This window comes from Misgurnus anguillicaudatus, chromosome 3 (genome assembly GCF_027580225.2).
Source record: "Misgurnus anguillicaudatus chromosome 3, ASM2758022v2, whole genome shotgun sequence".
Lineage (NCBI taxonomy): Eukaryota > Metazoa > Chordata > Actinopteri > Cypriniformes > Cobitidae > Misgurnus > Misgurnus anguillicaudatus.
In genome coordinates, this window is record NC_073339.2 from 6,606,234 (window position 1) to 6,632,535 (window position 26,302).

At 36.1% G+C, this 26,302-nt stretch overlaps 2 protein-coding genes and 2 long non-coding RNA genes across 4 annotated transcripts; all 4 read left to right on the top strand.

The window, feature by feature from the left end:
- The first annotated feature begins 1,638 nt into the window (after positions 1 to 1,638).
- Positions 1,639 to 4,235, top strand: LOC129444008 (uncharacterized). The gene is made up of 3 exons (XR_008644268.2): positions 1,639 to 2,516; positions 2,732 to 3,060; positions 3,968 to 4,235. It is a non-coding gene; the product is annotated as an uncharacterized lncRNA (long non-coding RNA).
- Positions 4,236 to 11,325: 7,090 nt separating this feature from the next.
- LOC129444009 (uncharacterized) lies at positions 11,326 to 12,918 on the top strand. Its single transcript, XM_073860029.1, has 4 exons — positions 11,326 to 11,441; positions 11,931 to 12,152; positions 12,258 to 12,656; positions 12,812 to 12,918. The coding sequence occupies exons 2-4, from the start codon at positions 11,945 to 11,947 to the stop codon at positions 12,916 to 12,918; spliced, it is 714 nt and encodes a 237-aa protein (XP_073716130.1). The 5' UTR covers positions 11,326 to 11,441; positions 11,931 to 11,944.
- On the top strand, positions 11,404 to 23,475 carry LOC129444010 (uncharacterized). Its single transcript, XM_073860253.1, has 6 exons — positions 11,404 to 11,449; positions 20,285 to 20,482; positions 20,587 to 21,543; positions 21,699 to 21,768; positions 21,995 to 22,033; positions 22,982 to 23,475. The coding sequence occupies exons 2-6, from the start codon at positions 20,287 to 20,289 to the stop codon at positions 23,049 to 23,051; spliced, it is 1,332 nt and encodes a 443-aa protein (XP_073716354.1). The 5' UTR covers positions 11,404 to 11,449; positions 20,285 to 20,286; the 3' UTR covers positions 23,052 to 23,475.
- LOC141358748 (uncharacterized) lies at positions 13,069 to 15,652 on the top strand. Its single transcript, XR_012365155.1, has 2 exons — positions 13,069 to 13,148; positions 15,393 to 15,652. It is a non-coding gene; the product is annotated as an uncharacterized lncRNA (long non-coding RNA).
- Positions 23,476 to 26,302: the final 2,827 nt, after the last annotated feature.

Below are 26,302 nucleotides of genomic sequence, written 5' to 3' on the forward strand. Positions count from 1 at the left end.
TACTGAGAGCGGGATTATACTGGGAGTATTCGGTTAATATCATTATCTCATTTTTGACAAATGTGACGTTTAGCGGCTTTTGCGTCTCAATCCTCATTTATTCTGTATGGCATTAGAACTATACAACAATTTGGTCCTAAAATGCATTTGCTCGACAAAGTGGGAGCACCTGCCCATCTAGAATAAAAGATTATTAAAAGTTGTGTAATTATGTGCTTTTTATTTAAATGTCAAACAACCATTTGTGTAACTTTACAAATTCCCAAAAGTAATCACTTAAAAACTTGAATTATCAGAATTATAAGAAAATGAGAATTTAAATGATAAAAGAAAATATAGCCTAAGATTGTTCTGAACTTTGGATTAACGAGGGAAGCCCAGAAATAAGGCACTTCAATGACGTTAAAGTCTTGTGTCTGATGTCGTTCCCTCAACAAAAATGTCGTGGCCACAAGAAGAGGATGTTATTCCCTCAACATAGGATATCGAGGGCCCAACATCACATCACAGGGCCACGACATAATGCTGTTTCTTAGTTGTGAAATTGTGAGAATTGTTGAGAAGTGCTGTGATCTTCCTGTTGGTTACCGAACCTTCTCAGCATAATTAACTACATTCAACATCACAACATTCATAACATGATAAACACAACATTTATAAACATTGTTTTAATGCATGTTATTGCTGTATTTTGTCATTTTAAATGCAAAAATAAAAATATATAGGCATAATGTTGCAAATGCCATAAAGGGACAGTCCACTTTTTTTGAAAATATGCTCATTTTCCAACTTCCCTGTTAAACATTTGATTCTTACCATTTTGTAATCCATTCATCTGATCTCTGGGTCTGGTGCTACCACTTCTAGCATAGCTTAGCACAATCCATTGAATCCGACTAGACCATTAGCATCGCGCCAAAAACAACCAAAGAGTTTGGATTATGCCTAAAGAATATGTAAGGAATAATTGACGACGGGCCATTGAATTATAAGAAAATAATGCACACCAAGGTGGTAATGCGGCACGATGCGCAGCGGAGTGCCGTTACACCGCAGGTGTGCATTATTTTCAAATAATTCAAAGGACCGGAGTCAATTATTCCGCTTATACCACGGTTACCACAAACATTGCTCTGGTGCCTATTTTTAACAAGTTAGGTGTGCGGTTTACAGAAAAATAATCAACACCCATAGAACATGTCTCAGCCAATCAGAATGCAGCATTCAACAGACCCGTGGTATAAGTTAAAAATATAGGTATGGGTAGCAACTCCTTCCTCACCCATCGTTTTGCTTCAATGTCTTATGGGACTTCAAGCGGGTTAGGAACGCTCAAGTCTGCATTCACTGCATCTTCGATATCACATCCGGGTACTTCCATGCGTCCACTGTTCTTGTGTTGATGACGTAGAGTGGCCATCTACAAAAATGATCTTGTGGCCACGGCATATTTTATTAACATACTATGTTGTGTCCCCACAAATTTATATTTTGTGGCCACTACATATTTTCACGCTCCCACACTGTAAAATATATGTAAACTCAACATATATTCTTATGATACTTAATAAGTTATGTCAACTTATTACAACTACTTAAAAAGTAGGTTGAATTGACTTGCAAACCAAGTTGTTTTAACTTCATGCTGCTTTTTTTTTACAGTGCCCAAGTTAATATGCCATGGCTACGACAAAACTAAATGAACCGGACAGGTCCCTTCGCAGTCACCAAACTGAATTTAGGATCAACGAGGAAAGCCCCGAAACGAAGCACTGTAAACTTCAATGACGTTTCAGTCTTGTGTCTGTAACATAAATGTTGTGTCCACGACATTAAATTTGTTGTTACCTCTACAAAATGATCTTGTGGACACAGCATATTTTCATGTTCCCACGAGTTAACATGTCATGCCCTAATTGGTGGAAACACCATACAGTAGAATGTCTATGGTGTTTCCACGTATTCATTTTTTGTGGCCACTATATATTTTCATGTTCCCAAGCTAATATGCCATGGCCACAACAAAACAAAGTGAACCGGAAAGCTAATTTCGAGGTCACAATAAACTTTCAGTGCATTCAGTATACATTCCCTGGGATCAACAAACTAAGCTATATGTGCATGAGGTTCATTTTTACCTGTAGTGAGTTGTGAGGTACAGACAAAGACTGGTGGTTGAAGTATATCAACTTTGTACTCAAAGTAGACCGCAGTCCTGTCTGAAACCATAAGCCTTTTATTCAGACAATAATGAGTAATGAGATCCACACCCAGACACATGGCAGGTTAATGTGTTTCTTATATTTTTTCCGTACATATATTCAGTGTAAAATGATAGTTTTGAGGGGCACTGTATTAAAAAAAAGTTTGTTTTCCTGATATTCATTCAGCCGGATCCCACAGGAAGCATCAGTGTCTCAGTCTGTATCAGATTACCTGCTCAGGTAACATGACTAGTCCAAAACCTGTGTGAGTTTCAGCCACTCATATTGCACATAAACCTACATGCAGAACAGGTAAGATGACTTGCTTTGTCTTTCAAATGAGTTCTAGTTGTATTTGTCAGATGAAGGTTTTGCATTTGATTTGTTTGCGAGTGACTCACTGTTCAAAACAACATAAAGAAGAAAGTAATGCTAACAGGATCAAACATTAAATAAAAAACAACAACATAATGATTATAGATATATAGCATTTCTTATACATTTGACCTGTGTATATTGTTATGCAGGGGTCCAGTGAAGAATGGCCGGGTCAGGTGTTGCCTTGAGGTTGCATGAGTTTAAAGAAACACAGGATACCAAAACACATCAACAAACACACATGCAAGTGCAACAGCTCAGTCCTCATCTTTAAACTTCAAATCCAATCATGCATGTTTGGATCGTGTTTCTGTCTGATCATAGTTTACTGTGTGCAGTATTAGATTGTTTGTGTATTTGTTTAATGTATTTCGGTTATTCTGTGTATGTCCAGTGCTCGGCGTCAGGGTCGAGACGTACAAGGACTGTATCCAGGTCAGCTTGCGAGAGTTCACACCTTTAGCTCACACATGTACAGGTGAACAAAAGAGACACACACATTTACTTAACTCTACAATTTCAGATTTTTTTTTTTTTAAATGGGATCCTTTAAAAAAAGTACACCGCTGTACCTAATCGATTTAATAATACCTCAGAGGTACATTCTGGTACCAAGAAGTGCATTTTAGTGCCTCAAAAGTAAATATTGGTAACAAATGTACTGTATAGCAGTACCTAAATGGTATATATTAGGACCATTTCTAAGGGTACTGCCCCAGTGACTATAGCTATAGGAACCATTTATTTCTGCTTTTTTCTTTTTAGGAATTAAGAACATTCTTATAACATTTTTATCAGTCAGTTCTCAATCTGTTTCGTGCTCTGTAGTTCACTCAATGGACACTAGGGGCGCACTTAAGCACAGAGGTCGATATAATATATGAATCTATAGACCCTTTTACTGTTTGTACACAATGATGACGTGGCAGCGTATGCGCGCGCATCTTTGCAAAGGAAGTATGGCAAGAATCAGCTGTGAAAAAGTCAACTTTTTCAACACAGCTACCAGATCCGTCTACTAGTGGAGTAATAGTAATAGCAGATGGCCAAATATAAAGTGGCCAGATCCATATATCCACATATTAGTATATTATATTAGTGCAACCAAACGCAACAACCAGACATTTTGATGCTGTTAAACTTTCTGAGTTGCTAACACGTTAGAACCAATGGGGAATAACACCATTTCTGTTGCCAAAATGCACGCGCAGGCTATTTGGTCACGTGTGTGGGTCTATTAGGATTCCCTTTCACGATAATGGCATTTGCTCACATTGTAAACAATCACATGTGCTCTATGGACTGAGCATTGTAGCGTTTAAACCTACATGCTGTAGTGTAGATAATACGAAAAATATTTCTGATAAAGTCATTTTTCTTTTTAGGTCGACACAGGGGTTTTTGGAGCATCCCACGTGGCTGAAGGAATCGAGTGCAGGAGAAAGTTACCAGAGAAGTTTTGATCTTCTTGCCCTGCAGTCTTTGGTTGGCTGATGACCCCAGATTAGCACATACATCAAAGCCACATAACAAGCACCAGACGCCACACTCTTAAAAATAAAGATGCTTAGAAGAACAATTTTATTTTCTGGGTTCAACAGACTATAAAAAGATAAGAAATGGTTCTTCTGTGGCATCTTTGTGCAATACCCATCTTTAAGAGTTAAGCATTATGATGAACGTTTGTCAAAATCATTATAGCATCAAGTGTATCAACCAAACACTTATGGATTTGGAAGAAGTTTGATTTAGATCTGATAATATTTTAAAAATAAAATGTCTAACGGTTTATGACCTAATGGCTTATTCATAATAAATCTGGTTGTGTTATCCTTGTAGATTCATGTGCTCATATGTGACTGATAATGTCATATATGCCACAAAATCACTTTACCTGCTTGTGTGTTTAAACAAACATAACAGTGTGCAAAATGCGTGACACATGAAACACTTCAAAATACAATGACATTTTTCTTAGTGAATAATTAAAGAGCACCAATTATCCGATTCACGATTTTACCTTTTCTTTGGTGTGTAACTGTGGGTTTACACCATACGCGAGTTCAGCAATTTGCGATCAGACGTGTCCTGGTGTGGAGTGATGCGAATGACGCAATATGGGCGGCGCGTTTGCCGCGAAAACATACGCTATTCGCCTCAAAACCGTCTTCGCCTAATTTCAAAATATTCAACTCAAGCGAAAAATTCGCATGACAACGCCTGTTGACGTGGACACGATGGTCATTATCATAATTCCTCCCGCTATTGACTCACAGCCTGTAAGTAGTCTATGTTTTCATATTTAAATAATTTACCACTGACTAAACCATGATTCAAACGATTCAAAAGTTTTGTGCAGTGCAGAGTAGCGCTTTGTTGTTTCTACGATCACAGATCCAGATAGGTGGTTTTAATGTTTTAGTATGTCAACTAAAGTAAATAAACTAAATCCCCAAAATCTGGGCGTGTTCCTTTAAGTTTGTAAAAAAATTAAAGCGCTGGATTAGAAAACTGTGCATGTGCGTAGTCCTACGAGCTTTAAGACACTGGGGAATTCCTGGGAGGAGTGACGTAAGAGGGAACTTGCACACGAATTAAATATGTTGAAAATAAACAACAGATAAATAAATCACGATAACAAAATCACTTCCAATGCAATATACGTTATATACAGCAGTAATCTGCCATTAAATTGTTTTGCACAGATTAATAAGTGCTTCACCTCCCACATGACATCATCAACTATGTTGTTAAACCAATATGGTTCAAACACGAATGTGCGACAAAGTTACTATGCTTTTGGGAAACAGTTGTGACGAGGTATTTAGTTTCTCCAACTATGTATCGTACTTTGTTGGTTCAGCAGCGAGTTATGTCGTTGTTCGGGAAACGCACCTCTGCTTGGTCATCCGCATTGTCTGGATCAGATTCAGCTCGTATTCATAAGGTAGTAAAGATGATATTAACTCTTGTCAATATTGCTTTGGAGCGTCACATTTCTAATTCCAACTGTCCTCACTCCTCAGAGGTATTCAGGTCAATCACAACAACAATGTAACAATGTAATAGGTGCTCTTTAATGAAATTATATATACACTGTTGGAAAAAATTGTCAAAATATGTACCTGTCACTGGGGCAGTACCCTTTAAAAAGGTCCAATTATGTACCATTAGGTACATATATGTGTACATTTGGTATCAATATGTATACTTTTAAATACTAATAGATATTTTTATGTTAATTTAACTTAAAAATTCCAACTTGATGTTATAAGTTATGTCACATTTTCACAACCCAAAACTTAAAATAGTAGGTTGAATTGACTTGCAAAACTTGATGTTTTAACTATGCTGCATTTTTAGTTTATATGTTGCATAGTGTACACAATGCATAGTGCTGACCTGGAATCATTAGATATACATCTGTAAAAAACAATGTTTTTCCACTGACATAAGCTCCAAACAGGAACTACTATCCATATAAAGATGTTACTATGTGTTAATTCACCTTTACAGTTACAAATGTGTTTACTGTACACAGTACTAGAAACTTATAGGCCACCATTCCACTAAGATTTGCCGCTTTTACTGTACATAATTATTTCTCAGTCTATTAATACAACCAGAAAATTGTATGCAGTATTAAAAACAGAATAAAATTATATAATTAAAAGCTAATCCGATACTAAATACTCACATTAAATACTGAATTTAACCTTGAAGAAACCATTTTAGTCAGAAAATTGTTTGTGTGTGTGTGTGTGGGAGGGGGGAGGGGTCACATTATACACATTAAACACAATTCCTCTTTTTTTTTCTGAAAAATAAAGATTCATTCAATTACAAAACTTTTTAAGGTAAGTGGTTGCAATCAATTTATTTAAGCTACATTTAAACAAAAGTTTTTTTTGTTTTGTTTCTTTAATTTTTTTGTTTGTTTAAATGTAGCTTGAATAAATTGATTGCGACCACTTACCTTAAAATAATTTAGTAAACTGAACGAACCGTTTTTTTTCAGTGTATACAGTACCTTAATAAAAAGAGTGATAAATAAATATGAATGACCATATAACTTTACTAAAGCAACTGGAGGTGGCATTAGAATTTATGTGATGGTTTCTATTATTTTTTAAGCAGGGGGGGCTGGTAAAAGTAGTCATTTGCTTGTAAACATTTTAATAAGGGAACAAGCACGCGGAAATGCTGAAATTGACATTGTATGTTTCCTAATTGGCAGCATTTGCAACATTGGTAGCCTATGCCTACATTTGATTTGCATGTATGCATTTAAAAAGCAATGCAGCAATGACCTGCAATAAACAATATTGATAAATATTGTAAATAACGGTGTTTATGATGTCATGAATGTTGCGATGTTGAAATTATTTTTTCTGTCCTTTCGAGTTCGTTCTTCCAAGGTTTCCCGGCAAGACCGCGGTCTCTGCGAAAATACAAATCTGTTAATTTCATTCTTGGAATTGAGAAACGACGGCCCTGTAATCTGACACTGAATGCTGTTGGCTGTCTTTCCCAGTAGCCGGTTCTCTGAGTTCTGAGAATGTACCGAGATCATTAACAATTATTTTATAAATAGCCATGACGTCATTCTGCTGGATCTTTTATTGTTTGTGTTCTTCTCACATGATTTGTCCAATTGTGTATTTTAAAATAGGGTATTTATTACATTATGTGTCATACTACACGATTAACAATGAGCACATTTTCGTCATGTCACCCTGACCAGATATTAAAAGAGACATATATAAGGCAAAAACGTTTACAGTTGGTTATAAAAGCTCCAATATAAATATACAGCATCTCAAATAGTGAACATTTGAAGGAAATATTATAATTGCTTTAATAAATATTAATATTACGGAAATGAGTATTTATTTATACCTTAATTATTTTTTATTTATTTATACACAGATTAAAGTGCTTTTAAAGCAAATGTTTATTTGCCTCATTATATACTGAACATGAATATGCCTACATTATATACTGAACATAAACTTTGAGAAAACGGTATTTATAATAAAATAATGTTCATTATTTTTTACAAATAGAAAAAAATCGAATCTGTATGATATAGAGCAATATATAATTTGTCATCATTAACAGGAGATTAATAAGAGAAAACATATATGTTTGTAGAGCATATGTGCATATTACAACTGCATTGATAATGTAACAGAAGTTGTTCTTACCCCAACCCCTGAAAATAGAAATAATTAAGAGACCAATAAAATGATATGTGGTATTAAGTGAACGGGAAGGACTGGCGTAGGCTATCATATGCACGCAAAATTGGACTTTGCAGTATACATTGCACGACTTTTCAAAAAACATGCAACGCAGCTCATGAGAATGGGTTCGTTAACAACAGAAAATGCAATCGAAACTGTGTGCAGTCGAAACTGAGTCCAGCAAAACCTTCACATGTATGAATCATAGAGTTATTTTTAGAAAACTATAGCAAGATTGGGCTCGTGTCTTACTGATAGATACACACATTATTTTCTCTTTATTTAAAACAACTTTATTTTGTTCACAATTATTATACAAGTAATTTTAATAGAAACTATAAAAAAAATCAGATTCTAGTTCGGTTTGCATTTATTAATATTAAAATACGATACTCTAAAAACATCTCCGTGTTATTATTGGAAAAACACATTTTTGTGTTATTTTTTAACATTTAATTTATTTTAACACGAAATGACACATGCTGTGTTATGACACAAAAATGTGTAAAAATTGAACACATAATTTTTTTTAAGAGTGTAGCTATTTTCTAAAATTCTTCACACATTAAATTTGTAGTTAAATACCAGTTTATACCAGTTAAACTTAAGAAAATAGCCTAATGAGTTTCGTTCAAAGTACATTTCCAAGTATGTGTGACTAAAAAGTACACTGTAAAAGGTAAAAGTTGTATCAACCTAATCAAATTACTTCAACTGGTAAAGCCTAAAAATGTGAAGTATTTTTTAATTTTCTTTAGACAAAAAATAATGACAAACCGTTTTTTGTGTGGCATTTCCCGACTTTAACATTTTTTTTTACAGAATTGTTTTCTTTGCATAGTGTATTACATAGTGTAAATTATAATAAAGCCCTGATAACTAACCAAGAAGTATTTTTGTACATTATTATAAAACGGTTAGTTCCAATCCTTGATTCTGATTCATTCACGATAAAACATGGCTATGACCGCTTCACCTTAAGGTTATATTTATCACTGCCCCTTAGCAACACCCTTAGCAACCACATATATCAGTTTAAGAACATAGTTTGTTGTTTTTATTTAAGCTTTCATGCATATTACACATTGGAACTTTGGATTCACGGTCAGGGACTATTTTTTCTAGCGGAAGGAATGCTTTTATTGATTTAACTTCATGAAAGTTGCACTAGTACATTTTTTATTTTAATATTGTGCGGTAACCGTTTTATAAAAGCAATAAGGTACTCGAAGCAAGTGCTGTATCGTGAATAAGTAACGGCTGAGGGCGTTGTTAGGCGAATACAGCACAGCCTCTACCTTATTGCTTACATACCAGTCTAATTGTAATAGTAGTACTGCTTTCTTTCATTGAATTTTTAACCCTGGAGAACACAAGAACACTTTTATAAGCAGCAATTTACATTGGCCAAATTTGACCCGTGGGTTCTCCAGGGTTAAAGAGCACATATTACGTTGCTAAAACAACATTATTGCATGTATTTGGTGTAATATGTAATGTGTTATTGTTGCTCCTCTATACCCTGCCTCCCTGAAATGCCTTGATTTGCCAGCTAACCAGAACATTGTAATTGTCCTAAATACCTCTGATTGGCCTGTCTTCACCCAGAAAAGTGACGCTCCTTACCATGTTTGGAAGATTAGCTCCCAATACTGACACAAGTTAATATCGTCTTTACTACGTTATTAATATGAGCCGAATCTAATCCAGAAAATGCAGATGACCAAGCTGGACAACTTTGCCGGCGTGGCTTGAGCAGAACGTAACAGATTGGTAAGATAAGGATACTAAATCATTAAAACCATGTCTGCATTTGTGATCGTAGAAACGACAAACAACAAGCGCTACTCTGCATTGCTCAAAACATTGTTTGTCAGTAGTAAATTCTTCAAATATGAAAACATAGACTACTTACAGGCTGTGAGTGTGTACGTCGTGTCCACGTCAACAGGCCCAGAAAGTAAACTGTTGCCTATAATCTGTGTGTTTGTTGAAGTCCAAGAAAACTTACATTACCAAAGGAAAATGTAAAATCGTAAATCAGATAATAGGTGCTCTTTTTAAAGGCACAGTAACTACTACGCTCAGAGGTTTAGTATGGTGGGTTATTATGATTAGCCTTTTGTTACGTGTTCCTGTACCTCATTCATACATGAGTTTGATTCCGCATTCGTATAGAAGCACATGCCAAATGTTAATGTTATATGAACTTTAGTTTGTATTTCTGTCAGTTTTTTCTGTTTCCTCCCTGCTGCCTTTTGCTTTCCCATTATGTCTATTACTGTTAGCCTTCATGTTTCTTTTGTCCATTGTCAGGTCTTGTTTTGCTTCATTATGATAATGTGATAATAATAAAGAGGAACAGTTGCAGTGTTTTGTTTTTTATTAAACTGCATTTGGATATTGTTTGTTTATGAGTTAGTTCACAACTAAAGTTTTTTCCAAACTTTATTAGAAAAAGACATTTTCAATTTTTTTTTATTCTTGCATATAATTTATATGACCCGGTATGTGAAATCCACACTAAAGTCTGATAATCTTATAATGAGATTAGGAGCATCAAAGTTAGATTTTTATTCTTACTCGGGGATGATTTTTACATTATGCAGGAAGAAAACAGTAACACAAAACAATGACTTGTGGGTTTTCACAGAACTACATAACCCATTGCAAAACAAGTGCATTACCTGCAAAACGGACATGAAAACATGGATGACAACAAACAAAAGATCAAAATGAATCATGTTGACACAACAAATAACAGTGGTAACAATACATCACCAAAAATATAACACAGGCTAAAGCTACAAAACTTTTTTTGTTGCATGCAGGCTGTGTGCTATATTGCAAATAAGCAACATTGCTCAATACCAATACTGTAGGTTCATGCCAGTTCGACTGTAGAAAATAGTCTAATGCGTTTATTTATGTACATTCTAAGTAATTCACATCTCTTAGTATGTGTGCCTCAAAAGTATAAAGTAAAAGTTGGATCAACTTAAACAAATTACTTCAACTGGTAAAGCCTAAAAATTTGACGTTTATTTCAACTTAAATTGTCCACTTAAAGTGAGAACATTTTAATTTATGAAACTTCTTTTTTTAGGTGTTACCTTAGTTTTTTTAAGTAGAGCAGCTTTCACATTTTACTGTGTATATACACATCCTTATATTGGGGGAGGAGGCCTAACTTTCATAATATTATTTATAAAAAAAAGAATTTTCAGACACAAATGGAAACATTTCCAGGGCATGAGATAGAAAATGTCACTGTTTATATGAGAGATTATAAACAGATAAAATCTCACTGTCAAGCTTCAAAGCAGTGGATATGGCAAATTAATCTCTCATACAGTAGTGTCTGCATGTCTTCATTACATCACATCATAGAGTGTATTGTGCTGTTTGGTAAAAATGATTCGAATGCATCTTTGTCAGCTGAAATTCAGTCATGTGGTGAAAATTGAACAGGTTTATGCAGTTCATGATGTTTAGACATCATGACGTCTCTGTTTTTTCTTCTGTATATAAACCCCTCTCTCATCCGTTCCACACACAGCAGGCACTGGAAACAAACAGCAGATTCGAGCAAGAGAGACGACTATAGATCTACATCTACTGGTAAAGTCTCTTTATCTCTTTATAATGTACATCTGCCATTTTATTTACAACTAAAACAAACACTGATCACCATAATGGTGACTTTAAATGAAGCAAAACATGAACATCTAATAAGTACATTGTGTTTTGTACAGCTATATTTTTATTGAACATTCAGAAATAATAATTTATAATAATATATTTAAAATGCAATGTTTCTTTATAATTTACATAGCAAGCAAAAAAGTAAATCTAGAAAAAAAGTTGTTTTAAGCATTGGAAACGTTTAAGGAACCTTCTTAGAACTTTTCTCTGTTAGCTGGGATAGATCTGATTGGATGATGGTAATAGATTACTGATATGGAAAATATTAACAAGGGAGAGAGTTTGTTTAAATGTGCATCTTTGAAAATACTGTATTGACTGTTAGGATGGAGAAAACTAGCTGTAAGTGAAACAACGGTTTGGTTCTTTAGATTTTTGCATTTCTCCATTGTGTTTAATCTACTGGAAGAGATGGAGAAAATTCTCCCACTGAAGATATTGGCAGCTTTGGCTCTTATTCTGCTGGGGTCAAGTGTGAATGAGGGACGGATTTTGACTAAATGTGAGCTGAAGGCTGAGCTGGACTTAGCTTTCGGAGTAAATATGACCGCAAACATGACCGCAAACATGATCAACAATATGACTCAATGCAATATGACTGTGGACCTCATCGCCAAACGTAAGTGTTGTGATGATAAATGCTGCAGAATTGCATTTTGGAAATGGTATAAATGTAAGTAAGAGAAGCTTCCCATTTCAAGTGTTCTCTTGTATTTCTTTTCAGTTGTCTGTTCTTTGAACCGGACTTCAAGGTTCAACACCAGCGTTATCACCACCATCCAGTTATCAAATTCAAATCAGCCACAACAAAAACCAATTGAATCAAATGAGGACGGTTCAGATGAAATACCTGCTCCATCAAATGAGGACCATTCAGGTGAAAAACATGGTGGATCAAATGAGGGACGTCAAGGTGAAAGACATGGTAAATCAAACGTGGGCCGTCTAGTTGGAAAACCAAAGGGAAGAAGATCTCCCCGGAAACCAAAAGGAGGAAAAAAACAGGTCCCACCCACTAGCTCAGTTGTCATACACCTGTTAGGAATCTTCCAGCTGAGCGACCGTGTGGCCTGCGATTCTGGATCGAACCAAAGTCTGAACATTTGCCGCATGAGTTGCAGTGGTGAGTACCCTAAATGTTCACTAAACTAAAAACACAACAGAATTCATAAAAGATTCTCACTAAATTTACTGATCGCTATTTCAGAACCAACAGTAAAAATATTGAATAAAAGCAAAATCACTTGCTTTTTTCAAAGTAGATTTTGTCTTTCACAGCTCTGACCGATGATGACATCATGGATGATGCTGAATGTCTGGAGACCCTGATCACAAAAATAAGCAATACGTACGTTTGCGCAAATGCTCCTCTTTACACCACATAATGCTTTCATTGTGATAACATCACGTGTTGTTTATACTGTAACTTTGTTCCTCAATTCGAAGACCCTTTGGATAAAAATGACTAAGTGTAGCATAAATTTTGTCTTGTCACATCATCATCAGCAGGACTTTATTTAGATCAATGGCAGACAGTATAATAAAGTGCTCATGTTCTGTTTATCTTTTCTTACAGTACAACTGCTGCTCCGCACTCCCATCTTCTTCCTGAACAGTAAGTTAACATTAATATATTTAATGCAAAATGATTGTAAATAAACATTTGATCAAATACCGAAATATAAATACATATATATATATATATATAAAACTCAGTAAAATCTTATGAATATTCAGTAATGTGCGTGTTGTGTATTGTCATATGTTGCGTCTCAGGCCCTGTTATTACCTGGTATTAAGATGTGTTTTGGAGATTAGCCACCTTTGTTTTATCAATGACAATCTGTGGGTTCACGCTAGAAATCAGATGTAAAAACATTGTGCTCAGTATTACAATAGATCAATAGGCAGGAGCAGGATTTTGTGGCTGTCCAAACACTAGACCACAAAGCAATCCAATGCGAATGTCATTTTCGACTACCTCTGAATGTGGTCGAAAGTGGATGCGCTCAAAACGTTTTACACCTGTCTTTAGTGTCATCCACTTGTGATCCGATCGACCAAAAGGCCATTTTAAGGGCTATCTACAGGGAGTGCAGAATTATTAGGCAAGTTGTATTTTTGAGGATTACTTTTGTTATTGTACAACTACAGTGCTCTTGGTCAATTCAAAATGTTAACAAACCCTCAAACTTGAACATTTAAGTAGTAAAAGTGAAATTTTGGCTTTATTAAGAGAATATTTCTATGTACATCATTATTAGGCAACTATTAGTGTGCAGAATTATTAGGCAACTAAATGAAAAACAAAGATTTTACCATCTCACGTGTTTTTTTTTCAACTGTTAAAGTGAGAATAATAAACAAACTCTACATTTACAAAAAAATTAATAAAACAATAAAAAATAAAAAGAATATATAGACTCAGTGACCAATATAGCCACCCTTCTTTTCGATAACAGTCACAAGCCTTCCATTCACGGATTCAGTCAGTTTCTTGATCTGGTCTGAACCAACATTTTGTGCAGACGCAACCACAGCCTCCCAGACACTGTTCAGAGAGGTGTACGGTTTACCTTCACTGTAAATGTCCTGCTTAAGAAGGGATCAAAAGGTCTCAATAGGGTTTAAGTCAGGTGAAGAAGGGGCCATGGCATTAGTTTTTCATCTCTAAGGCCTTTACTGGCCAGCCATGCAGTGGAGTACTTGTGATGTATGTGATGGAGTGTTGTCTTACAAAATAATCAGTCTTCTTGAAAGATACAAACTTTTTCCTGTACCACTGCTTGAAGAAAGTGTCTTCTACATTACAGGCAGGCAGGCACAGACAGGTATTATTAAACATGAGCTAGTTGGACCTTTTGGGGTTGAAAATGGAAATAAAAAACAACTCTCAGACCTACTGCCAATTTTTAGAAGACACTTTCTTCAAGCAGTGGCACAGCAAAAAGTCCGCATCCCTCAAGAAGACTGATTATCCTGCAAGACAACCCTCCATCACATACATCACAAGTACTCCACTGCATGGCTGGCCAGTAAAGGCCTTAGAGATGAAAAACTAATGCCATGGCCCCTTCTTCACCTGACTTAAACCCTATTGAGACCTTTTGATCCCTTCTTAAGCAGGACATTTACAGTGAAGGTAAACTGTACACCTCTCTGAACAATGTCTGGGAGGCTGTGGTTGGCTGCACAAAATGTTGGTTCAGACCAGATCAAGAAACTGACTGAATCCGTGAATGGAAGGCTTGTGACTGTTATCGAAAAGAAGGGTGGCTATATTGGTCACTGAGTCTATATATTTTTTTATTTTTTATTGGTTTATTAATTTTTTTTGTAAATGTAGAGTTTGTTTATTATTCTCACTTTAACAGTTGAAAAAAAAAACAAGTGAGATGGTAAAATCTTTGTATTTCATTTAGTTGCCTAATAATTCTGCACACTGATAGTTGCCTAATAATGATGTACATAGAAATATTCTCTTAAGAAAGCCAAAATTTCACTTTTACTACTTAAATGTTCAGGTTTGAGGGTTTGTTAACATTTTGAATTGACCAAGAGCACTGTAGTTGTACAATAACAAAAGTAATCCTCAAAAATACAACTTGCCTAATAGTTCTGCACTCCCTGTAATTCGCAAAATCCTTCCAGTGAATTGAAATATTCAATCCTCAAAATTCCCGTAATGCAACGCAAAATCAGGGAGCATTGATGTTCCCTTTATACAAAAAATCACGTGACTTTTTCTGCAGACCTTTTCTATTACGGTTTCTGTGTCATAACCTGACATGCCGTGTTTTAAGTCTGATGAATGTTTGTTTGTTGTAAACGAGATATTGATTTTGTTTTGTGTCTGCAGGCTGGACTTCTTATTCGCAAAGGAGTGTCACTCCGTGGATTCCTCAAGTTACTTTGCGGACTGTGCCTAAAATTGTCAGTGCCATATGAGATTTAACAATCCAATCGTTTTTATAGGTGTTACTGCAACGCTATGATGGTGATGCAGAAAGCAACACAGGAATTTTAAAACTAACATGCACATTTATAAGCTCTTAGACCTCTTCAGTTTTTTTAACATATTTGGAAAACTATTAATAAAACATTATTAATGGAAAAGGCCTTCAGATGTCATTGCTTTTATTTAAAAAACACTCTTATTTCATAACTAATTATGCACACACACAAGTGTACAAATCTTATGACCTTTAAAAAGTCTTTTGGATGTTTGCAGAAAGGCTTTGCATTTGTCACTTTACATTCAGCATTAAAACACCACTGTTAAAATAAGATTATGCAATATCAAGATGTGGGACTTGTAATACACAGTTGTAATTGCTATTTAACCTAAAACTAAGTTTACCTAAGAAAACTTAGGTGGTGCATGTCTAAAGAATTTAGATTTTTGGTTTGATAATTATAAGTGATTAAGTGAAGAAAATTGCCCTATCACTGGTTCTCACGAGTCTCATATAGTAATTTGCGTCAAGCCTATTCAACGAAACATGAGACATGCAAGAACTAATGATCATCTTAGTACATGGAGCCTTTTTAATCTAAATGTGTTTACATTCGAATGTGATCTATCACTAAATACACTCAAAATACTCTCACAAATGTATCGTTTCACCTTAGTACACATATATTACTTCTCTGGAGTCAGTGGATTCCTTTTTTTTTAGATGATACAGTAGATGGACTCAAGAAAATCAGTTACTATTAAATCCCAAAGGTAGGAAGAGCCAGGAAATTATTTAATATAACTCTAAATGTGGTCGGCTTAGAAAAAGAAGTCACATATACCTAGCATGAGATTAACGTGAAGAAATTATATGGTTAATTTTCATTTTTTGGAACTATTCCTTTAATGTTTAAGTTGGAGGGGTGGTGCACTGCTCAAATTAGTCTTAAAACAAAGAAGAATTTAACCGCCACCGAGATACTGTAATGATGAGGAGGTTAGGCAGCAGATTCAAATGCAAGTGATTTTAATAAAACCAGGAATCAACCAGGAACTGCGAAAACCACATTACATGAAACAATACTCAACAAAGAACAATAGAAACACAGATTACACAGAGTAATCAGGGTAACAAGACACACATGGGAAACAATCAACACGAGGACCAATGAACAAAAGAACTACAGAGAACTACAAACATGGACAACAAAACTTCAAAATAAAAGTACAGGACCAGGAAAACAGAGAGAAAGATCTTGACCAGCCTGATCTCACGAGAAATCATACATATTTTAAGAGTTGGCTAATTCGAAAAAATTCATATAAAGTTTATTGTCTAAATTTGTACGATTCTCATGAAAAAACAACTACACTGTCAAAAAAAAAGGGACAAAGCTGTCACTGGGGCAGTACCCTTTAAGAAAGGTCCTAATATGTATCATTTAGGTACAAATATGTTCCTTTAAAAGTACATTTTGGCAGTTCAAAGTACCAATATGCACTCTTTGGGTACAAAGGTGTACCTTTTTGAAAGGGTACTGTCCCAGTGACAACTTTTGTACCTTTATTTCTGAGAGTGTACGAAACTGAACCCCTAACCCCGCACCTAACCCCAACATCATAGGGGCAAGGCAAATCGTACCAAACGAATGTGGTCGTATGAATTAATATGAATTAGCCAACTCGTAAAATATGTATATGGATAGCGTTGCCTTGACAGATACAATGGGCAGTGATAAAAAACCCATACATTCAAACCATAGATACATGGCCGTCGGAAGCAAAAAAAAAAAAACAAGTGTTGGTCTCCTTGTCCACGCCCCCAAAAATATTAACTTGGAGTAGATGCCCTTTTCATATTCTGTTGCCTTTTAATTCAATTTAAATTCAAAAGCTTTATTGTCTAGCCCCACAGGGGTAGAAAATTGACAAAGGTTCAACAAAAAACAGAACATCTAGTGATGAAATGTTTTGAAAACTTAGTAAAGAGAGAAATTATGCAAAGATCTCAGAGTTTGTTAGGTCTCCTTCAATTTGCCTGTAGGGCTAAGCAAGGTGTAGAGGATGCAGTAGCAACTCTCTTACACTTAGTGTTTCAGCACTTGGATAAGCCAAAAACATTTTAAATACCATTCAGCCACATATTTTAGTTGAGAAACTCATAAATGAATTTGAGCTAAATTACAGTTTGCTAGGGTGGATCTTAGATTTTTTTGTACAGAGAACACCAAGTGTTAAATGATTGTTGTTCTGAATGGTTGGTGTTAACTACTGGGTCACCTCAGGGGTGTGTCATCAGATCCCCTTTATTGTTTATTTTGTACACAAATGATTATATAAGTAGATTTAAAAATAGACACATTTTAAAATTTGCTGATGATTCTGTAATTGACAGTTTACTGAGTGAGGAGGACACAATGCAATTGATGATTTTTTTTTGAGCTGGTGTCAGAATGCTTTTTTAAAACGGAATGTTTAAAATAAGTGAGGTTTAGTATTGGGTGTGATTAGTGTTTCTGTAGCTCAACTGGTTGAGCATTGCGTTAGCATCGTAAAGGTCACGAGTTTGATTCTGCATTCTTATAGAATCACATGCCAAATGTAAATTTTTATGAACTTTAGTTTGTATTTCTGTTCATTTTTTCTGTTTCCTCCTTGCGGTCTTTTGTTTCCCATTACGTCTATGCATTGACTTTCATGTTCCCTTTGTCCATTGTCAGGTCTTGTTTTGCTTCACTATGAGGATAATGTGATAAAATGATGAAGAGGAAACAGTTGCAGTGTTGTGTTTTTTTAAAAACTGCATTTGGATATTGTTTGTTTATGAGCTAGTTCACTTTTAAAGGTTTTTTCAAACTTTATTAGTACGAGAACATTTCAATTCGTTTTCATGCTTGCGTATAATTTATATATGACACTGTCTGTGAAATCCAGACTAAAGTCCGATAATCTAATAATGAGATTAGAAACATCAAAGTTAGATTTCAGTCTTAATATTTTCAAAGAATGTTTTTCACATTATGTATGATTTTATGTAGAAAACAGCAAATTACAAAACAATGCCTTTAGATGGGTTTTCACAGAACTACATAACACATTGCAAAACAAATGCTTTACCTGCAATATTTTGAAACAGACATGAAACTTTAGGAATTAACGGACGACAACAAACAAAAGATCAAAATGAATCATGTTGACACAACAAATAACAGTGGCAACATAACAGCATAAAGTCACCAAACACAGGTTAAAGCTTCAATACTAACCGCATCATTTGTTTATGTTGCAATGCATGCTGTGTGCTGTCTTGAAAATCAGCAACATTCCTCAATATGAATACTGACGGTTCATAACATTTCAACTTGAGAAAATAGTCTAATGTGTTATGATGTATGTTTTATATATTACTTTTTCCAACACAAATGGAAACATTTCCAGAGCATGAGATAGAAAATATCAGAAAAAGATCATAAGATCTTTGAAAAGATCATACCACACAACTACACATTTATGTCATCCAAATACAGTACAGTACTGCACCGGGTCAAACAATAAAGCTTAAACACGACAAAAGCCTTTTAATCACACTATCAAGTTTCAAAACAGTCGATATATGGTGTGATGACAAATTATTTTCTCATACAATAGTGTCTGCATGTCTCCATAGCATCACATCAAAAAAAGAGTGTATTGTATTGTTTGGTAAAAATTAGGTAATGTATCTTTGTCGGATAAAATTCAGTCACGTGGGGATAAATAAACAGGTTTAGTCAGTTCATGATGTTCTGTGATCATGACGTCTCATCTTTACTTCTGTATATAAACCCCTCTCTCATCCGTTCAACTCACAGCGGACGCTGGAAACAAACAGCAGATTCGAGCAAGAGAGACGACTATAGATCTGCATCTACTGGTAAAGTCACTTTTCATCTCTTTATTATGTACGTTTGACACCCAAAAATGAAAATTCCATCATTTATCAAAATATCTTCTTTTGTGAAGAAACTCATACAGGTTTACAACAATATAAGGGTGAGGAAATTATGACGTATTTTTCATTTTTGGGTGAACTATTCCTTTAAGCATCTTCTTAAGGTCTTACCCTGATCAGTCATATTAAATCAACATAAACACTGAATTAAGTCCTATAAACATTTAGTCTCAGGCACGCAACCTTGTTCCAAAGAACCGTGGGTGTTATGCGCTTTGAGTTACTTTGGAATTTTTTTGTTACCCACATAGATCCGATAGGATAATGGTGGCAGATTCCTGATATGCAAAGTATTAACAATGGAGAGAGTGTGTTAAGATTTGCATTTTTGAAAATACAAGGATAAAGAAAACCATCTGGCATTTTATTTATAACTAAAACAAACACTGATCACCATAATTGTGACTTTACATTAAACAAAACATCTAATAAGTAAAATGGTGTTTTCTACAGCAATATTTTTATTGAACATTCAGAAATAATATTTTATAATAATATATTTAAAATGCAATGTTTCTTTATACTTTACATAACAAGCCAAAAAGTAAATCAAAGAGTTGTTTTAAGCATTGGAAGCATTTAAGGAACGTTCTTCTCTGTTAGCTGGGATAGATCTGATGGGACGATGGTAATAGATTCCTGATATGGAAAGTATTAACCAGGGAGAGAGTGTGTTTAGATGTGCATCTTTGAAAACACTGTACTCACTGTTAGGATGGAGAAAGCCATCTGTAAGTGAAACCACTAACGGTTTGGTTCTTTACATTTTTGCATTTCTTCATTGTGTTTAATCTACTGGAAGAGATGGAGAAAATTCTCCCACTAAAGATATTGGCAGTTTTGGGTCTTGTTCTGCTGGGGTCCAGTGTGAATGAAGGACGGATTGTGACTAAATGTGAGCTGAAGGCTGAGCTGGACGCAGCTTTTGGAGTAAATATGACCGCAAACATCATTCAAAATATGACTGGATGCAATACGACTCGGGACCTCGTCGCCAAACGTAAGTGTCGTGATGGTAAATGCTGCAGAATTGCATTTTGGACAGTGTAAAAATGTCAGTAAATGAAGCCTCCCATTCCAAGTGTTCTCCTGTTTTTCTTTCAGTTGTTTGTTCTGTGAATCGAACTTCAAGGTTCAACACCAGCGTTATCACCACCATCCAGATATCAAATTCAGAGCAGCCACTCCCAAAACCAATTGAATCAAATGTGACCCGTCCAGGTGGAAGACCTGCTCCATCAAATGTGACCCGTCCAGGTGGAAAACCTGCTCCATCAAATGTGAACAAACCAGGTGGAAAACCTGCTCCATCAAATGTGAGCAAACCCGGTGGAAAACCTGCTCCATCAAATGTGAACAAACCAGGTGGAAAACCTGCTCCATCAAATGTGAGCCACTCAGGTGGAAAACCTGCTCCATCAAATGTGAGCCATCCAGATGGAAGACCTGCTCCATCAAATGTGACCCGTCCAGGTGGAAAACCTGCTCCATCAAATGTGAGCCACTCAGGTGGAAAACCTGCTCCATCAAATGTGAGCCATCCAGATGGAAGACCTGCTCCATCAAATGTGACCCGTCCAGGTGGAAAACCTGCTCCATCAAATGTGAGCCACTCAGGTGGAAAACCTGCTCCATCAAATGTGAGCCACTCAGGTGGAAAACCTGCTCCATCAAATGTGAGCCACTCAGGTGGAAAACCTGCTCCATCAAATGTGAGCCATCCAGATGGAAAACCTGCTCCATCAAATGTGAGCCACTCAGGTGGAAAACCTGCTCCATCAAATGTGAGCCACTCAGGTGGAAAACTTGCTCCATCAAATGTGAGCCACTCAGGTGGAAAACCTGCTCCATCAAATGTGAGCCATCCAGATGGAAAACCTGCTCCATCAAATGTGAGCAACCCAGGTGGAAAACCAAGGGGAAGAAGATCTCCTTCCCTGATACAAGGAGGTGTTTCACCTAATGTGTTTCACCTGTTGGGAATCTTCCAGCTGAACGACCGCGTGGCCTGCGATTCTGGATCAAACCAAAGTCTGAACATCTGCCGCATGAGTTGCAGTGGTGAGTACCCTGAATGATCACTAAACTAAAAACACAACAGAATTCATGGAAGATTCTCGCTGAATTTATTGATCGCTATTTCAGAACCAACAGTAAAAATATTGAATAAAAGCAAAATCACTTGCTTTTTTCAAAGTAGATTTTGTCTTTCACAGCTCTGACCGATGATGACATCAAGGACGATGTTGGCTGTCTGAAGACCCTGATCACAAAAATAAGCAATCAGTACGTTTGCACAAATGCTCCTCTTTACACCACATACTGATTTCATTGGGATTAACGTCACATGTTGTTTTACTGTAACTTTGTGTCTCAATTTGAAGACTCTTTGGATAAAAGCATCTGCTAAATGACAAAGTGTAGCCTAAATGTAGTTTTGTCGGGTCACATCAATATCAGGACTTTATTTAGACCAATAGCAATAAAGTGTCCTGTTTATATTTTCTTACAGCATAAATGATGCTCCAGGCTCCCATCTTCTTCCAGAAAAGTATGTTAACAAATATTATTATAGATATAGAAAACTGTTGTTGTAAAATCTTTTCATTCTTTTATAGAATTATACCTGTTTATACCTGGTATTAAGATGCGTTTTGGTAGAGAGACACGTGTCCGTTAACACCTTGTATTTTAATCTGTCTCTTTTGTCCACTTTCGACCACTTCTGTCCTGATTACTTTGAAGGGATGGTCTATGAGCGAGTCGTTAAAACAGAAATGGGAGAAATGACGAGTTTAAGTTGATGTTGCGTGTGTTTTTTATGATCGCAAAAATGTCAAGCTCTGGTCTACCATCTCCATTTCTGACTTAAACTGTTCCCGCTCAGGCGCACAGAGTGCGTAATTCTACGTTAATATGTTCAGTTAAATTCAGTACAATATTTTATTTTTAATTGAATTAATTAAATTGAAAAGTAATTTGCATTACTTTTTGAAAAAAGTAACTCAAATATTAATGTGTACATTTATAAAGTAATGCGTTAATTTAATCGTTACTTCAGAAAAGTAATATTTTTACGTAATGCGTGTTACTTGTAATGCGTTACCCCCAACACTGGCGGAGAGTGGCGGTCTTTTGTGGCTGCTCAAACACATTCAATGTGGTCGAAAGTGGATGAGCTCAAATCGGATTACACCCTGTTTACACCTGTCTTTAGTGTCATCCACTTGTGATCCAAACGAAAAAAGGCAATTTTAAGGGCTGTCTCAATTGCAAAATCCTTACAGTGCATATTCGTTCCTTAAAATTTCCAATGATACAACACAATAATGAGGGAGCATCAATGCTTCCTGTTTCCTTATACAAGAAATCTCTAACCAAAAGCCGTATCTCATTATTACTGTTTCTGTGTCATAACTTGACAAGTTGTGTCCAGAGAAGTCTGATGAATGTTTGTTTGTGGTAAATGAGATATTGACTTTATTTTTTGTGTCTGCAGGATGGACTTCTCATTTGCGGAGGAGTGTCACTCCGTGGTTTCCTCGAGTTACTTTGCTGACTGTGCCTAAAATTTTCCGCACCCCATTAGATAGAACAATCCAGTCATTTTTATCTAACGTGTTACTGTACAATGTAATAAAATGCAGCATTAAAAAAATATATTTTTTGTTAATTTAACTTCAAAAATTAAGTTAAACAATTTCAACTTGTTTTTGAAAGTTATGTCAACTTATCGCAAGTAAAAATTTAAAATAGTTGCTTGAATTGACTTGCAAATCCAAGTTGTTTTAACTTCATGCTGCATTTTTTTTACAGTGTTATAGTTGATGCTATGAGGGTGATGCAGAAAGCAACACAGGAATTTTAAAACTAATAAACACATTTATCAGCTCTTAGACTTCTTAAATTCTCTTAACATATTTGGCAGAATATTTTGAAAACATTATTAATGAAAGAGTCCTTCAGATGTCATTGTTTTATTAAAATAGATTATAAAACACTACACTTTACATTTTTTTTTCTGAATAAACAATGTTTGCATTGTGAATGTTTCAATCCTTTGACCTCCTTCACACAACTTTACATTTAAATGGGCAATGAATCTGTTGTTTTCATTGTTTTATACGGTTTCCTGGGGTCTACTTATGATGTTCGTATAGTTTTTACATTCACAAACATCAAAAGCAACAAGTAATGGAGTCAGGGGATCTCTGGATAATCCGTAATTCGTTTGTAATTATAAAACGAAAATACCGCCCTGCTGAAAAAAACAGCATCAAACCAGCATGGACCAGCATGGGAATTATGCTGGTTTGATGCTGGTTTAGCTGGTGGTCACCAGCATACCAGCACCAAAACACAACATATGCTGGTCTTGCTGGTACGACCAACATGGTATGCTGGTGCTAATGCTGGTTTGGTGCTGGTTTAGCTGGTGCTAATACTGATTTGGTGCTGGTTTAGCTGGTGTTAAAGGAATAGTCTACTCATTTTCAATATTAAAATATGTTATTACCTTAACTAAGAATTGTTGATACATCCCTCTGTCATCTGTGTGCGTGCACGTAAGCGCTGGAGCGCGCTGCGACGCTTCGATAGCATTTAGCTTAGCCCCATTCATTCAATTGTACCATTTAGAGATAAAGTTAGAAGTGACCAAACACATCAACGTTTTTCCTATTTAAGACGAGTAGTTATAAGAGCAAGTTTGGTGGTACAAAATAAAACGTAGCGCTTTTCTAAGCGGATTTAAAAGAGGAACTATATTGTATGGCGTAATAGCACTTTTGGGAGTACTTCGACTCTGCGCAGTAACACCCTCCCTCTCCCATTATGAGAGTGAGAAGGGGAGCGGACTTTTCAGGCGAGTCGAAGTACTCCCAAAAGTGCTATTACGCCATAAAATATAGTTCCTCTTTTAAATCCGCTTAGAAAAGCGCTACGTTTTATTTTGTACCACCAAACTTGCTCGTATAACTACGCGTCTTAAATAGGAAAAACGTTGATGTGTTTGGTCACTTCTAACTTTATCTCTAAATGGTACAATTGAATGAATGGGGCTAAGCTAAATGCTATCGAAGCGTCGCAGCGCGCTCCAGCGCTTACGTGCACGCACACAGATAATAGAGGGATGTGTCAACAATTCTTAGTTAAAGGAACAGTATAGGATTGTGGCCAAAACTGGTATTACAATCACAAAACTTGTGGCTAAAACTGGTACTGCAATCACACAACTGGTGGCCAATACACAAAATGACAACATAAACATCAGTTGAGGGCTGCAACTCCACTTTTTAAATGACAATATCCTGGCCGGACCACTGTTGTCAGTGATATAAATATTTAAAATGAAAATGATTTCTTAATGTTTAGTGACATATTAGGGCCATTTCATGATTAATTGATATAAATTTCTTAATTGAAAATGAGTAGACTATTCCTTTAATGCTGGTTTGGTGCTGGTTTAGCTGGTACTAATACTGGTTTGGTGCTGGTTTAGCTGGTGCTAATGCTGGTTTGGTGCTGGTTTAGCTGGTGCTAATGCTGGTTTGGTGCTGGTTTAGCTGGTGCTAATGCTGGTGCTGGTTTAGCTGGTGTTCACTAGCAAACATATGCTGTTATTGCTAGTATGCTGTTTTTTTTTCAGGAGGGCATTTTTCAGTTTTTTGTTTCAAAAAAGAAAAAACAAATACAAAATTACAGTACATTTGTTTTTCGTTTATAAACCAAAAGCGGAAGTCTTATGATCTATTCCTTTTTTGGAAATGAGAGTAACCGGTAACACTTTCAAAATAAAAGTAACTATATAGTTGGCGAGGTGGTTATAGACTAAAACTGAACTAATATAACGTTTTTTAGTACAATTAAATTAGCACCGGGTGTGAAAAAACACTTTAGTTACCTGAAATAAAATTAAATCTAATAAAATAATAACTCTGTCTGGAGAATTAAACATTTGTAAGACCATTGGTGACCTGTAACTTCAGATTAAGACAAGTGAACTCATTTTATATGTATCTTAGGATAGTAGGTAGCTTAATTATTTATACGTTTCTATTATTTAATTCACATTTTAGTTTTGTAACATATTTATAGCCCTTCTTGCTATGTGGAAGCTCAACCAGCAGAGGTCACTCTACGCCCTTCTGTGCACCTTCTGTCTCTTTCTGTGGCAATAACAGGCAACAAGTGTTTGACCTTTTGACTTGTGTTTATATCAAAGAGAAGACAAGCACTGCTACCAACAAAAGCTAATCACTGAGTTTGAAGGGTGTTCAGAACTTCACCTGCCTTCCAGCTCCGCTTTCAATGGCACTGTCCCAAATGGCACACAATGGACTTGTGGTCCTCCTCAGAGTCCACACTTTGATGACATCATAGAGTTCAGACTTTGATGTGAGTCCACGTGGGTGCACCGGAGTCGTATTTTGGGACAGACTCAAGCGTCACGCCGGAAATAAGAAGATTGCCCGTCAGTGTGAACTCCTTCCTTCCGTCGTCGGATTGGTTTGGCCCTGTCCCAAATGGCGCACTTCATGTAGACTTTCGGTCTCGTGGCCTTAAATTGCGCGTTCTCGCTTAGTCTACGAGTCCGTAGGGTGTCCCATCTGTCCCTTTTACGCTTTGAAGTGTGCTCATCAGCGCCTCCTTTGCCCCCTTGATGTGGCCTTCAGCGAAGCCCGCACTGCAGCAGGCTTCGCGCACTTTACCAACCCAGAAGTCTTTGCGAAAGGGCAATCAGACCAATCAGACGAAGGAAGGGAGGAGTTCACACTGACGGGCAACTTTCCTACCTATTTCCGGTGTGATGCTTGAGTCT

Coding starts and splice junctions, on each gene's coding strand:
- LOC129444009 (XM_073860029.1), top strand. CDS start 11,945: ATGGAGAAAATTCTCCCACTGAAGATATTGGCAGCTTTGGCTCTTATT. Junction 12,153..12,257: donor TGTGGACCTCATCGCCAAAC/GTAAGTGTTGTG, acceptor ATTTCTTTTCAG/TTGTCTGTTCTTTGAACCGG. Junction 12,657..12,811: donor TTGCCGCATGAGTTGCAGTG/GTGAGTACCCTA, acceptor TGTCTTTCACAG/CTCTGACCGATGATGACATC.
- LOC129444010 (XM_073860253.1), top strand. CDS start 20,287: ATGGAGAAAATTCTCCCACTAAAGATATTGGCAGTTTTGGGTCTTGTT. Junction 21,544..21,698: donor CTGCCGCATGAGTTGCAGTG/GTGAGTACCCTG, acceptor TGTCTTTCACAG/CTCTGACCGATGATGACATC. Junction 21,769..21,994: donor ATCACAAAAATAAGCAATCA/GTACGTTTGCAC, acceptor ATTTTCTTACAG/CATAAATGATGCTCCAGGCT.